The 15,894-nt window shown below is 45.6% G+C and overlaps 1 protein-coding gene across 3 annotated transcripts in view; it reads left to right on the top strand.

Annotated features, from left to right (window-relative positions):
• LOC137525119 (gap junction gamma-1 protein-like) overlaps positions 1 to 6,539 on the top strand; it is a 67,372-nt gene extending 60,833 nt beyond the window's left edge. For all 3 annotated transcript variants that reach the window (XM_068245954.1, XM_068245955.1, XM_068245957.1), the window contains exon 3: positions 2,037 to 6,539. In XM_068245954.1, the coding sequence (XP_068102055.1) occupies positions 2,037 to 2,044 (8 nt within the window). In that variant the 3' untranslated portion in view covers positions 2,045 to 6,539. The remainder of the gene's footprint in view (positions 1 to 2,036) is intronic.
• The last annotated feature ends 9,355 nt before the right edge of the window (positions 6,540 to 15,894 follow it).

Below are 15,894 nucleotides of genomic sequence, written 5' to 3'. Positions count from 1 at the left end.
AAGCAGTGCTGTTAACCAGCTTCTACCAGCCTTGGTATTGTGTTTTAAATGACACTCGACCCAAGCAAGGCTAGTGATTTGGAAGCACAGGTGTATGTGCAGGCTGGATCCATATACCTCTGTGCAGTTGTCTGTTTTTCTCCCCACCCCTCCTCAGTGCCCTGGTCCTTGTGATCGCTGCCTGAAAAAAATGTAGCCACATTTTCAGACAGGAAGAGGCGGGCTTTCTGTGCTGTTCCCACCTTATCCCCCTTTTATTTTCTCTTCTTCCATGCACCATTCACTCCCCTTAACCTGTTTACGACCGCGTCACGCTGATGGATGTAAACACACTGGCTCCCCCAGGACTGCCTAAGGACCCGTTCACATCTCAAACGCGGATGGCCATGCGTGCGGAAGCATGCCATCCGCGTTTGTGTGCGTTGCGTGGCAGATCCCATCACTGAAAAGCGAATGGTACAGCCACGCGTTTTTGCTAAAAATGCGTGCAGCATGTGTTCCCGGACCGCACAGGTCCGGAACGCATGCAGTGTGAACATCAGACATTGCACTCTATGCACTGTCTGATGTCGTGCGTGTCGGGCCACCCACACGCGTTTCCAAAACGCGGCTGGAAACGTGTGCAGTGTGAACGTACCCTAACGCCGATTGGTGTCAAGTCCTCGGGGTGTTTAGCAGGAGATCGCGCGTGCCGATCCGCGCGCATCTATCTCCGCATCAGTCTCCCAGCGGTGATCGCTGCTAGGAGACTGTTAGACTGCAAAACCGCCGTCTGTTTACATTGTACAACGCTGCTATCTAAGGCACTGCTGTACTGGGGACAGCCATGTCACTCAGCTGTCCCCTCTGGAGGCACAGGAGTAATGGGCTGTCATATGCTAGTGGGGGGAGGGATGGCGGGGATAGTATAAAAAATAAACATCCCTGCAGCAATCAGAGCCCACCAATAGAAAGCTCTGTTGGTGGACAGAAAAGAGGGGGGCGGGGAAGAGGGAATCGCATGTGCTGAGTTGTACGGCCCTGCAGCGGGGCCTGAAAGCTGCAGCTGTAAGCCTATGGTCCGGAAGAGATTGAGGTAGGGACCAAGAAGAATGAATACTGCAAAGCTACGTGGATCCATTGACATACCTCTGTGCTTACCTTACGTAGCCTTACAAAAGGATTTATACCTCCCTGGGACATCCAGCCCACTGTAGTCCGTGGGCTTCTGCTGTGTCTATCCGGTCACGTCCATTCCACCACTGACAGCCCCGGTAGTCCCTGGCTGGGCCAGTCGGGGACATTTGCCCACCATGCGCAGCCTTGGCTCCATGGTAGGGATGATCAATGAGATGCAAATTCTTCCGAAATAATGCAAATGTACGCAGTTTGAAAATGGACTAAATCACTTGAAACCCAAGTTTAAATTGATTGGTCCATTTTCAAGCTGCATATATTTGCACAAATTTGCATCAACTCTGAATAATTTGCATATTTGTGAGCATCCCTACGCCTTGGTTGTGCTGCCGTGGCCGGGAATGAGGTAGCCTTCCTTTTTTTTTTTTTTTTTTTTTTTTTTAAAGCTGTAGTGCAAGTAATCATCTAAATGGGTGAATCAACCAGTTGGTTGACTACTGGGTGTTTGAAGTGTTGCTCCTTTAGTGGCAAAATATTGCTGAAATACAATCCTACTCATAATGTATCCCTAAAAGCTAGCATTTGTTACCTTTCCCACCCTTGACCAACGGGATAAGGCGCCCATCTGAACATACGTCACTTCCGGGTACTGTGTGGAAGGACCGCACAGAGGGGCATTTCTACCTTGGGTTGGATCTAAGTATTCAGTGGTTTGTGTGTAGGTCTGGCACAGGGATTGTACTGTGCCAAACCTTGGGCATCCTATGGGGTTGGTAATGTATGCTTTTTCTTATGGATACATTATTGGGTAGCTGATGCCTTTTGTACAGCTCTTTATTGTACAAATTACAATTGTCCATATTGAATGTTGAGCACTAAATATTTTTGACTTGCTAAAAATGTTCCCTTCTCTCTTGCAGGTTTGTGATCTTCAGAGCAGGGGTGGGATGATGGGGGACTTGGAGTATTTTTTTGCAAATCCTGAACTACGACTGGAATTAAATTACCATCGGGGTCCTGACCCTTCCCCCGGCCAGGAAACTCTGCGGAGGGTGAAGAAAAGGGAACGTCTATGGAGAGCGGCGGTTATGAATGGACTCTCTGTTTTGTGATTTCTGGAGCGTCGCGGCGGCGTTCTGGAGAGTTGCTGTTACGCTCGCTCCCTGCTGGCGGCTGGAGCGGAACGACCAGCTGTGGAGGAGGTGAACACTACTGGTTTACAAAGGACTGTGGCTGCCCTGTCGCCGGACCTGCGGCTGCCACGATTCAAAACCCTTTTTTTTTCTCATATTTTTATATATATAATTTTTTATTTTTTTGCTTTAGATCTTTGAACTCTAATTTTGCGGTTCTCATTTGCTTAAAGGAGTGTTGATAAGGTAGTTTTTGGAAGCATGTGTAAGAAAAAAAAAATATGGTACTGAATCATTTCAATACATTAAGGTTCCTTTAGGGCCCTTTTCCACTAGCAGCGTTTGCGATGCTGAATCGCAAACCGCTAGTGATTTTGAAATTACTACGGTTTGCTTTTTAACATGGGAATCGCGGTAGGTAATTTCAGCGATTCGTTTTTGACTCAAACGCGATCGCACCGCGGAGCGATCTTTGCCGCGATTTTGCTATGCATTGCATAGCAAAATCGTGAATGCAATCGCCGGGAAGTTTCCTGCACTTGCGATTCAGCAATCGCTAGCGTTTAGCGTGAACGCTAGCGATTGCTAGTGGAAAAGGGCCCTTACTGAATGAAAGTGAGACAAGTTGGTGCTCAATTTTTTATTTTCATTTTTTTTTTTTCGCATAAAATGCAAAATTTGGGAAAGATTCTAGTGTATCGGTACAGTTGGGACAATTTTGGCCCCGTTGGCTGCTTTCTGGGGTGTAGAAGGGAGAGTTGGACTTTTTTTTTTTTTTTTTTCCCCCCCTCAAGATTTTTAGATCGTTTTTGTTTTGTACAACATTGAAAAAGATCATTGTGTGTCTGCTGTCTTGCCACGTCTATGCACCCGGCCAACAAGGTTTAAAAGACTTATTCACTGAGTGGGGGAGGGCAGGAGAGCTTAATTTTTTTTTTTTTTTTTTCCCTATCCTCCTTGTTTTTTTTGAAAGCTTTAAACATTCCATGACCTCTTTCCTCTCCCTCCTCCTCCTGCTGCACACCTTCTTCAATCTCATGGTGGTACGACCCTGCTGTGCTACTCTGCTATCCCAAGGGCTGAGACTTTCCAATTTAGTTTACATCAGAGGGGGGGTTCCTCTTAACCCTTTGTTGCCGGTGGGATGGAGGAGTGAGCCCAGCTGGCAGCAGAGGGGTGAAACTGCACATTCCAAAGCCTTTGCAAAATACCAAAAGTGTCTTCTGGTGGAAAGCAAATAACTGAAGGGGAGCATTACACGCCTCCACATCTCTGCAAGAAGCTGTTTTAAAGCTTTTTCCTACAGACTGCCACAGACATGTAAATATGTTTTAGTACTTCTGAGAAAAAGTAAAGTTTTTCCATTGCGTATTTCCATAAATGTTTTATACTTTTTTTGCTGGAAAAAAAAAATAGCCTTTTGAAATATTCTGAGCCTGCAGCAACAGTTGTCAGCATCCATTACTGTAAGCCGAGCGGTGGCCTAACCATAGGAGATACAGAGGTTGTAACCGCACCAGGGCCCCTGGACCACAGGGGGCCACTAGGGGCTCTCCTTCAACCATCTTATTAGCTTGCTTTTCATTGGTGCTAGATTGGTAATGAACACCTCTAAATTTGAATAATACAGTATAATCTTGTTATAAACTCCCAGGGGATCTGGAAAAGTGGCTTTCTATATCAGGAATTGTCCTAGAAATGGCCTTAAGGTGGCCAAACATTAGATTATGGGCAGATTCGACCAAGAGACAAATTTATCTCTAATCGAATCTGATTAGAGATAAAGTTGTCTCTTGTCGAATCTGCCCATACACTACAGGCCGCTTCCCGTCCGATTTCAGCATGAAATCATCAGGGAATTGGCTGAGCCGCCGCGTCCACCCGGCCGCTGCCCCCAAAGTGTGTGTGTGTGTGCCTCCACGTGGTGTCCGTCCATCTCGCGGGTAACAGCCGCATACATGCTAGCGGCGCATTGCGTCAGACGCTATGCGCCGCCGTCGTGTATGCGGAACCCCGCGAGATGGTAATGTATAAATGCGCGCACACACACACAACATACATTTATACATTGCGGCGGGGGTTTCGTCGCTCATTTGCAAATTGGCTGCCGTACCGCCGCACACCCGACCAACCAACTTCAGCCCGACATCTTCCAGCATGCGCGATCAACCGTGCGGTCAATTTCCGTCCCGAAATTGGTCGCTTTGTTGGACGGGCATGCACTTGGCAGCACCAATTTTCCTCCAATTCAATTATAATTATTTTATTATGATTGGTTGGTCGGCTAATGTATGGCCACCTTTAGCATGCCCTGGTACATTCTCTGTTGCAAAGGAGCAACTCTGTCCTCCCATTGGAGGTACAGAACACTTACACATTTGGTGGGCTACAAGGTTAAAGGACAACTTTAAAAGAAAATATGGCAGCCTCCATATACTTCTCAGTTAACAATACCGGTTGCCTGGCATCCTTCTGATCTATTTGGCTGAAGTACTGCCCGAGTCGCACCTGAAACAAGCATGCGGCTAATCTTGTCAGATCTGACCATGTCAAACACCCGAACTGCTGCATGCTTGTTCAGGGTCTATGGCTGAATGTATTAGAGGCAGAGGATCAGCAGGAGAGCCAGGCAAAGTGCATTGATTAAAAGGAAATAAATATGGCAGCCTCCCTATCCCTCACTCTTCAGTTGCCCTTAAAGAGAACCTGTACTGAGTAAAATTATTTAAAATAAACACATGAGGTAACTTCAAATGAACATTACATAGTTACCTTGCCATCAGTTCCTCTCAGAAGCTCACCATTTTCTTCTGACAATGATCCCTTCCAGTTCTGACCATATTTTGTCAGATCTGAAATATATCAGTTGCTGTCAGTTATAGCTGAGAGGACAACTGATGTGCCAAGTAATGTCCATGTTTCCCTATGGCTCAAGTGGGCGATATGACAGTTTAACAGTGTGCTGACCAGAAAGCTGTTATAGGGTAATGACCATTTTCAAAATGGAGGACAGAGAATTCCCTCGATCACAGTGGACAAACAGGACGTGTGAAATGAGAAAGGGATTGAGGAGTAGATTACACGGGAGGTAAGTATGACCTGTGTATGTTTATTTCACTTTTAATTTTCAGTTCAGGTTTTCTTTAAGTATACCTTAGGGCTGCATAGCCAGGCTGGACACATTGCTGGGACAGTATCCAATTGCTGAATAGAGGCAGCCATTCGCTTCCTGTGAGTGGCTCAGACACCTCTGTGGGCGGGACTTGCAACACCAGCCTGAAGAGGGGTTTTACACTGACACATGCACCGCCCACTGTTTACTATATTCAGAGTCAGCGTCATGTAGTGACCAAAAAGCATGCTTGCTATAACCGTTTTATTATGGGTTTACTATACAGGCATTGCTCCCATAGACTAATAATGGAGATTGGCCGGGACCTGGAGAGGTAGATTCCTATACCAGAGTTTGTTATAACGAGATTATAATGTAGTAATCCTTAACAAGCTTACATGTCTCTGACACTGCAGCTGTCCTTGGTAGGTTTTGGTGCTCCATATAGTGTTGGGCCCCATGTAAAAGTGGCACCAGGGCCCCAAGCTCCTTAGTTTCACCACTGAAGCTTAGTTAGGGCTCAGATACACTGTAAGCACTTTTCTGAGAGTCTTTGATTTTGCTGAGCGCTTTTAAAAAAAGAAAAAAAAAAAACACTCCCATTCACTTGCAGTAAAATTGCGTAATGATCGCGTATGCATAAAAACGTACGTGATCGTGGCAATTTTAGTATGATTTTAATGCAAGTGAATGGTAGGTTTTTTTTTTGTGTGTGTTTTTTTTTTTTTTCCCATTCAGCAGTCAAACACTCAGACAAGTGCTTAGTGTGTCTGAGCCCTTACTGAATATATAGGTGTGTGTGTGTATGTGGGGGGGGGGGGGTGTTGTGTTTTTTTTATGCTTAAATGACAATCCTATAAGGCAGAACAGGGATTAATTGAATACATATGTAGTGAACAGGACATGATTTTAAAAAGCCAATGATTTATTATTTTTTTTCTATTTTGATGTAGTAGAAGCGCCTTACCCACTTCTTTACTTATGGACATGAATTTTTGCCCTTGCTCACTTGAAAAGAGCTGGTGTCAGAGGGATGCATGGCTTGCTTCCCACTAGAAATGAGAACATGTATATTAAAGCTAAGGGGGTTGGGAAGTTTTAGACCTTGAGCCCTTTAATGCCAGTCAGTTAAGCTGACTGCTACAGGCATTGATTAACTAAAATGTATTGTCCCCCCCCCCCCCCCCCCCCCCCCCCCGTCTGTTTTAAAGTGTACCTAATATTTTAAAAAAAAAGTATACATACCTGAGGCTTCCTCCAGCCTCCTGGATCCTCCGCAATTTGCCCCAGAAAGTCCTCCGGTCTGGGGTGTACTGTGTGCGCGCCCATTATTTTGCCGGGAAGCGCAGAACGCTCCCGGCTACAGGAGTGCAACAGGGGAGCGTGTGTGGCCGGGCTGTGCCTACTGGCCCTGACTGAAGGACTTTCGGGGCTGACTTGAGCATCCAAGCGGTGCAGGAGGGACAGCGAGGGAGCGATCACCCTTGAAAGGGCTTTAAGTATGTATAATTTTTTTGAATCCCCTGTCTCAGATACACTTTAAAGCACACCTGAAGTGACAGGATCAAAAAGACCTAGTACTAGCCCTACTCAGATAGTCTTTTTGTTTTCCAGTACAGCAAGTGTTAAAAAAATTCTATGCAAATGAGCTTGTCAGCAGCTTGTCATTATTCAGTTTTCCTGAAAAGTAAATGGAAGCCATAAAGTGTAATCTGGCTCTTCTCGTGGACATCTGATTGCATGAAACCCCTTTCTAATCACCTAGACTCAGAGCATGCTGGGACATGGTGCTTCACAACTGTTGCTATGGCTTCAGACTGGACTGATGGCTTTGGTTAGGGTTTTGTTTTTGTTGTTTTTTTATGCATAACCGATATAAAGGGCTTCCAGTTAATACAAGAACATCTCCATTATTTTTTGAAAATTCCCATGTATCTGTTCAGACTCTAAATTTTGTGTAATGTAGTAGTGTGACTTTGTTAGTAATTTGATGTTGTGTATTTTATGTTTTTATTTACCCATATGTAGTAGTGATGTTTGGAGCAAGAGGTGTTCCACAGATCGTTCTCAGATTGTTTTCCCTCTTATGAGTTGTTGTTGAAGGCCCCCTGTGCTGTAATGTGCTCTAGCTGTCTGTGTGGTAGGGGTAGCCATGGCGACTGAACCAGTGTATCTGGGGGAAGTCTGTGTGACTGAAATGGGATACAAAATGGCTGCTTGTACCGTGCAGAGAGCTGGGACACAGGAAGTGGGGCCGTGGCCCCCGCCGCCAGTGCCTTGTCTCCATACCCGTGTCACCACGCTGATAATGAGCGGAGGGGCGATTTACATTCCTATACTGGACACACTTGAAGTTTTTCACGGTTCATCTCAGAGCCTCTTCTGTTTGTTTTTGGAATATTTGTGTGTGGGGAAGGGGGGATCTTTTTCTATTTAGTATTTTTTGTTAACTTTTTTTATATAAACAAAAATGAACAAACGACTGTGTGGTGGTTTTTCTTTTAATATTACTATTTGCATTCATTTATTTACATAATTGCACGGTGGCATAGCGGTTAGCACTCTCGCCTTGCAGTGCTGGGTCCCCAGTTCGAATCCCAGCCAGGTCAACATCTGCAAGGAGTTTATGTTCTCCCCGTGTCTGTGTGACATGCACTACACGATACATAGGACTATGGTAGGGACTAGATTTTGAGCCCCTCTGAGGGACAGTTAGTGACAAGACAATATAGTCTGTACAGCGCTGCGTAATATGTTGGCGCTATATAAATACTTAAATAGCTGGCTGACTGTATAAATGTAGCATATTTAAACTGAATAGCAGTCTGGACTGTCTTATAGGTAGTTCTAGGGGCCTTCAGTATAGGTAGCCAGGTATAATATAGTTAGGTATAGGGGCCTTCAATGTAGATAGCTAGATATAGAGGCATTCAGTATAGGTAGCCAGGTATAGTGGTCTTCAGTATAGGTAGCCAGGTATAGTGGTCTTCAGTATAGGTAGCCAAGTATAGTTAGGTATACGGGCCTTTAGTATAGTTAGCCAGGTATAGTATAGGGGCCTTCTGTATAGGTAGCTAGGTATAGTATAGCTAGGTGTAGGTGCCTTCATTATAGATGGCTAGGTGTAGGTGCCTGGGTACCACTTGCCTCCCTCCAGCTCCAGGCGGTGTTGTCTGGGTCTTGTCCTGGTCTCCCGCCTTCAGCCATGGCTGGCTGGAAGGCAGATGAGCAAGCCGGCTGCTGAGAGAATGCTCTGGCAGGCGAAGGGGCGGGAGTCGGTGTGCGTGGAGGCATTGTGCCTGGCGCCGCCCCCAGCCATGGCGTTACGTCATGGCAGAGCCGTACCTGGCCTCTTCTCTTCAGCTGCACCGCCTCTCTCCTACCCTGCTTTCCGATTGGCCAGCGGACGACAGCAGAACTTGATGGGGCCACGTTATACAGCTGCTGGCCGCAAAATGTAATATGGCCGCGATCTACCGGTAGATCGTGATCGACCTATTGGGCACCCCGGGTGTTATACTACATGTTAGTCGTAAAATGGGCCAATCACAGCTGGATGTGTGTACAGTACCCTCCTTGCTCCTAACCCCTCCTCCCCACACACACTCTTACCTATTTATTAAAATATATAAAAACTGGTTATCTAGCCTGTGCCAATAACCCATTAGCACCTTCAAAGGAATTCTCTAAGATAAGTGCTCTGCTTTTGACCTCAGTTGGCAGAACTCGCTGTGCTGTAAATTCTTGGAATGCTTTGATCTCTTATAGCAGAGGGTATACAAACTGAAAGCAGGAGTCCTCTGTTGCCTCACACTGCCCTTAGTGACAAGTGGCCATAAATATACATTACAACAATGCTAATGAGTAGCAAGGAAATACAACAAAAAATGTGCTAAAATAAATTGGCCTGTAGCACTTGCAAGCCTCTAAAGAAATTGGCTGCTGAAGGGTTAACTGGCACAAGGTGGCCTCTCGCTGCACTGCACAGGTGTAGTCGCGCACATATGCACTATTAACCTGTATAAGTTCCTGCATTATACTATATTTCATTACAGTGCCTCTTTAATGCAAATTAAGGAAAAAAAATAAAACCACTGACCGCCTGACTTGTCAGTTTCATCTAGTGCGTGTACAAAGCTTAACTGCAACACAATCGGCTATAAAGAAAAACTGAACGATCGTGTCGCAGTCTGTGCCCCAGAGGGCTCATCAGATGTCACAAATACAGAAGCTGAGAATCCCAACTGGGATAAACTTCACAATGACAGGCTGGCTGGAAGGACCACTGTCGAGAAAATCAAAATTTAAAATATAACGAAAAGCCCTCCTCCTAAAAAGCAATGCTTGGTGGGATTTGCCTTCTTAAAACAGAAGAAAACTTGCAAGAATTCAGCTATAAGTGAACAACTGTGGTTACCCACAATGCACCACTACTGAATATGCAAATTATCTCTTTATGCCCCTGTAAGCCAGGCTAGCATCCAGAACCGTTGCTTGGTTACTCTGGGCCTGGTGCACACCAGAGCAGTTCTGGAGTGTTTTTAAAATGCTTGCAGGGGGAAAACCACTTGGCTAATGAAAGTGAATGGGATGGTGCACACCAGAGAGGTTCGTTTTTCTCCCAAACGCAAAATCGGGTCCTGCAGCATTTTTTAGATTCCTGAGGCGTTTCTGCCTCAATGTTAAAGTATAGGAAAGTGGAAAACCGTTCTGAAAAACGCCAGATCAGAGCGGTTTTCCAGGCGTCTTTGTTACTGAAGCTGTTCAGTAACCGCTTTAGTGTAACAAAATATAAAAGCTGCTCCACAGAAACGCTCCAAAGAACGCTAGGCATGTTTAGAAAACCTCTCTAAGGGCCCATTCACACTTGCAAAATGCTAGCGCTTTTGCTAGCGTCTTGCTCTGGCGATTTTTGGTGATTAACGCGAAAAAATCGCCATTCACACTTGGCGCTTTTTTTTTTTGTTGTTGTTTTTTGCAATAGTGTTTAGCTCTTCTATAGGACTAAACGCGATTGCCGGGAAATCTCAAAATGGTGCAGGAAACAAATTTGCGTTTGGTGATTTGTGTTAATCGCCGGCGATTAACGCAAATCGCCCAAGTGAGAGCCGACCCATAAGGTATTATGGCACCAGCGCTTTAAAAAGCGCTAGCGCTTGAGCATTTTGCTGAAATCGCCGGCAAAACGCTCAGATATGAATGGGACCCAAACATGCCTAGAATCGCTCTGAAAATCTGCTTCAAAAACCTCTAGCGGTTTGCGGATCTGCTAGTGGGTTTTGGTGTGCACTGGGCCTTGTACTGGTCCAAGCGCTGTCCCATACAGCCATATCCATCCCTGCCATGTACGGATGAGGACCAAAAGACAGACTGTCTACATATGGGGTTGATGTGGCTGTGTAATATTTAAAGCTATAGGCTTGCTATACACCAGCGGTTCTGGATGCTAGCCTGGCTTACAGGGGCATAAAGAGATAATTTGCATATTCAGTAGTGGTGCATTGTGGGTAACCACAAATGTTCACTTATAGCTGAATTATTAGTTTCCTTCTATTTTAAGAAGGCAAATCCCACTCGGCATTGCTTTTTAGTAGGAGGGCTTTTCAGACTCTTTTAGCCCTCTATACATTCCTAGTGGTTGGGTCACCCCGAGCTGCTTGGTTACTCCCAGAGTAAAATTAACCATAAATTACTTTTATGTTGCTGTCACTTAAGGTTGCCACACACCATACAATTAAATATCTGTTCAATTCAAGAATTGCAATCAATTTTTCTGACAGTAACATTTCAAAAATATGACCAATGTGCCACACATATGCTCAATTTTTCCCCAATTATGATAAAAATGATTGGAGAAAATTGCTAGGATGTGTATATTAATAAACTGACCAATCTAAAGGTATTATAAAGAACAGATAAAAAGATATGTTCCACCCCAGTCTATATGCAGTTCTATACAAAACAATCCACAAGGTTTTTTTTTTGGTTTTTTTTTTCTTAGGGAACAGCATCAGTCTTTTTATTCAAAGTATCGAAAGAAGCTTGATTGCAGTCATATAAATAAGGTATCCAATATCAGAAACGACAAGCTGCCTGACACGCGTTTCACGACCAGAGACCGCTTCCTCAGAGGCAAACTAGTATATCCAATCGGGATACGTCAAACCAGTCCGAATAGTCGGAGACAAGATGAACCACAATCTAGGATGCTGCCCAAATGTAAATCCTGCACCGAGTGCTGCTATCTGTGAGTAGCACAAAACGTTCTCTGGCCGTGAAATGGGTGTCAGGCAGCTTGTTGTTTCTGAGATTGGATACCTTATTTATATGACTGCAATCAAGTTTCTTTCGATACTTTGAAGAATAAAAAGATGCTGTTCCTTAAAAAAAACCCTTGTGGATTGTTTTGTAAATAATTGACAATCTAAAGGTGCCCATACATGGTACAATTTTTTTCATTTTTTTCGATTAGATAAATTAGTTTGTTTATTCTGTTATATTGAATATAAAGATTTTTCTCAAAAAAACAGAATAATCGTTCAAAGTTCTTGATCGAAAAAAAAAAATATTTTCAACTTCAATTCGATTTGATCATTTAGATCGAATAAACGGGAAATACGAACATTTTTATTGTATCGTGTATGGGCACCAGAACACATACCATACAATATTTATAAAAAAAACGGAAAACCAGATCGGATTTTTCAGTCGAATGGAAAAAACAAGCTTTTGATTTTATTTTTTTTTGTGGGGGGAGGGGGAGATCCAATCATATTTGTCGAATTACCGTAACATCGGTTCATTTTATTGTATCGTGTGTGGCCACCTTTACAGTAAGTAGTAGAAAACTGACTGGCTTTTGAACTAGCACAAAGGGGAGGGTGTTCCAGAGGATTGGGAAAGCACCAAGAGAAGTCTTGTAAGCAGGAATGAGAAAAGGTGAGCAGAGAGAAAGACAGGAGGATATTGTTAGTAGAGTGCAGATTGCATGTAGGATGGTATCTGGGAAGAAATGATTTTATTTTGACTCCATTTCCTCCCCTGTCCTCGCGCAGCTCTCGGCATACTGATCACATTCCTGAATCCCTTCCAACGTCTTGGGCAATGTGTTGAGCACTTGAGTGTGTCTGGCCGGGATTGGCGCAGAGCCGTGTAATGTACCCCTTTCCCCCACCCCCGATTCCTCCTCCGCTGCATTGTGCGTCTGCAGGGTGTGATGGAGCAGACTATACACTGTGCAGACGGTTCCCAAGCTACACCCCATTACACATCTGCTTTGACTCACCTGTTCTGTGGGTGCTCACAGGATAGAGTACACAGTGATGCAAGCTTGTTAACAGGTGTGTGTGTGTGTCATTAAAAAGGCAAGCAAATCTGTGATGTCAGCAGGATTCTCAGGTATCCGACTTCCTTCTGGGAAACTGGCCCCTTCCTTGTGCTACCTCCTGCTTAAAGCTAAAGTAAATAAAAAAAAAAACAGATACTTATCTAGGAGAGGGAAGGCTCTGGGCCCTATAGAGCCTTCCTGTTCCTTTCATGGTCCCCCTCAATCTCCCGCTGCAGGAGGCTTCAAAAGTCTTCGGGAGCCCAAGTGCTCTCGTGGACGGGGGGCTTCCTACTGCGCACTTGAGAGCACTCTAGCTCAGGCGCAGTACGGAGCCTCCCGTCTTCGGGAACACTCAGGTTCCCAAAGACTTCTGAATCTTCCCGTGGCGGCACAGAGCAGTATTCCACCGATCGGCCGGATACGGCTACTGGGGGTGACAGCCCTGGACCGAGGGGACCATGAGAGGAGCAGGAAGACTATAGGACCCAGAGCCTTCCCTCTCCATAGGTAAGTGTTTGTTTTCCGGTTTACATTAACTTTAACCACTTCACCACTGAGGGGTTTTACCCCTTGAACACCAGAGCAATTTTCACCTTTCAGCGCTCCTTCCATTCATTTGTCTATAACTTTATTATTACTTATTGCAATGAAATGAACTATATCTTGTTTTTTTCGCCACCAATTAGGCTTTCTTTAGGTGGGACATTATGCCAAGAATTATTTTATTCTAAATGTGTTTTAATCAGTGGCGTAGCTAAGGAGCTGTGGGCCCCGATGCAAGTTTTACATGGGTACCCCCTCCTCCCCCCCCCAAGCACTCTATACAAAACAATCAATACGGCACACCAAAACCTGCCAATGGCAACTACAGTGTCAGAGGTGCAAGAAGGGGATGGGGAACAGATTGTTAATGATTACCACTATTCAAAGTATCTATAGAAGTGATTATTATGAGCAGAGGACCAATAGAGAGCTAATACTGCAGTTGAGGGAGGGCCCTTCGGGGCCCCTCTGGCCCAAGGGCCCCGATGCGGTTGCTACCTCTGCACCCCCTATTGCTACGCCCCTGGTTTTAATGGGAAAATAGGAAAAATGTGGGAATTTTTTTTTTCAGTTTTCGGCCATTATATTTTTAAATAATGCATGCTACTGTAATTAAAACCCATTAAATGTATTTGCCCATTTGTCCCGGTTATAAAACCGTTTAAATTATGTCCCTATCACAATGTTTGGCGCCAATATTTTATTTGGAAATAAAGGTGCATTTTTTTCAGTTTTGCGTCCATCCCTAATTACAAGCCCGCAGTTTATAAAGTAACAGTGTTGTACCCTCTTGACATAAATATTTAAAACGTTCAGTCCCTAAGGTAACTATTTATGGGTTTTGTTTTTTTTTATTGTATTTTTTTTTTTTTAATTACAAAAAAAAATTAAATTGGGGAGTGTGGGAGGTAATGAGTTAATTTATTGTGTAAAACTAATGTATTTGTATATGTAAAATGCTTTAGGGTGTAGTTTTACTATTTGGTCACAAGATGGCCACAGTGAGTTTGTGTTCATGCGACCTGTAAGCGTCCGGAAGGACGCTTACAGGAAGCACTATGAGGCTGCGAAGATTACAATGATCGTGCTGTTTCTCAAAGAAGCTGCAGATCATTGCGGGGGCTTAGATCAACGAACGGGAATGGATTTTCCCGTTCATTGATCCCTTGCGTGCACGAGCGGTGGGAGCGCACGCGGGAGCCTTGGTTTTAGAAGGGTGGAAAAAGGGACGGAGAAATTCGTACCGCGGGGGTTAAAGGGTTACTCCATTTTACTACAAAAATCTATATATTGTAAAGTGTACCTGAGATGAAATCAAGACAAGGATTTATACTTACCTGGGGCTTCCTCCAGCCCCCTTCCTTCAGTGTCCCTCTGGTGTTGTCTGTTCTCCTGCTGTCAGCCGAGCACCTCCTTGGTCACACTCCCGTTGCTAAGTGTTCTGCGCCTGTGCAGCCTTAAAGAAAACCTGTAACATCAAAAAGTTCCCCTGGGGGGTACTCACCTCGGGAGGGGGAAGCCTCAGGGTCCCAATGAGGCTTCCCACGCCATCCTCCGTCCCTCGGGGGTCTCGCTGCAGCCCTCCGAACAGCGGCAATGTAAATATTTACCTTCCCGGCTCCTGCGCAGGCGCTGTGGCGGCTCTCGGCTCTGAAATTGGCGAAAATACCCGATCGCCGTCGGGTCTGCTCTACTGCACAGGTGCAAGTCTCTGGCGCCTGCGCAGTAAAGTTGACCCTACTGAGATCGAGTATTTCCGTGTACTTCGGAGCCGAAAGCCGCAACAGCGCCCCCGCTGGAGCCTGGAAAGGTAAATATTGAACAAGCTGGCAGATTTGTTGGGCCACTTTTCGGAGGGCTGCAGCGAGACCCCTGTGGGTTGGAGGACGGCGTGGGAAGCCTGATTGGGACACTGAGGCTTCCCCCTCCCGAGGTGAGTAGCCCCCAGGGGAACTTTTTGATGTTACAGTGTCTCTTTAACCTCCTTGGCGGTAACCCCGTGTGTGACACGGGGTAAGCCGCCGGAGGGTGCCGCTCAGGCCCTGCTGGGCCGATTTACTTAATTTTTTTTTTGCTGGACGCAGCTAGCACTTTGCTAGCTGTGCCAGCACCCCGATCGCCGCCGCCGCGCGCCCGATCGCCGCTATCCGGTGCGGCGCGCGGGCCCCCCCCCCAGACCCCGAGCGCTGCCTGGCCAATCAGTGCCAGGCAGCGCCGAGGGGTGGATCGGGTCTCCCAATGACGTCCCGACGTCGCTGACGTCGGTGACGTCATCCCGCCCCGTCGCCATGGCGACGGGGGAAGCCCTCCAGGAAATCCCGTTCTTTGAACGGGATTTCCTGATCGGTGATCGCCGAAGGCGATCGAAGCGGGCGGGGGGGTGCCGCTGAGCAGCGGCTATCATGTAGCGAGCCCTCGGCTCGCTACATGATAAAAAAAAAAAAAAATTTTTAAAAAACTGTTGCGCTTCCCCCTGGCGGTATTTTTCATACCGCCAAGGGGGTTAAAGGGAACTGGAGTTGAAAGGTATATGGTGCTATATAACAGGTGCGGTGGAGGCTGCTTGGTTTACACTGGTGAAGAGGTGAAGGGTTACAATCATGGTACTTTTACGTTATGAGCCCTCTTTTTGTGGTTTTCCCCTACAGGCTGATGTGACGATT

The sequence above is a fragment of the Hyperolius riggenbachi genome, chromosome 7 (assembly GCF_040937935.1).
Source record: "Hyperolius riggenbachi isolate aHypRig1 chromosome 7, aHypRig1.pri, whole genome shotgun sequence".
NCBI lineage: Eukaryota > Metazoa > Chordata > Amphibia > Anura > Hyperoliidae > Hyperolius > Hyperolius riggenbachi.
Note: the sequence above shows the minus strand (reverse complement) of the source record. Positions and strands in the feature narration are given on the sequence as shown.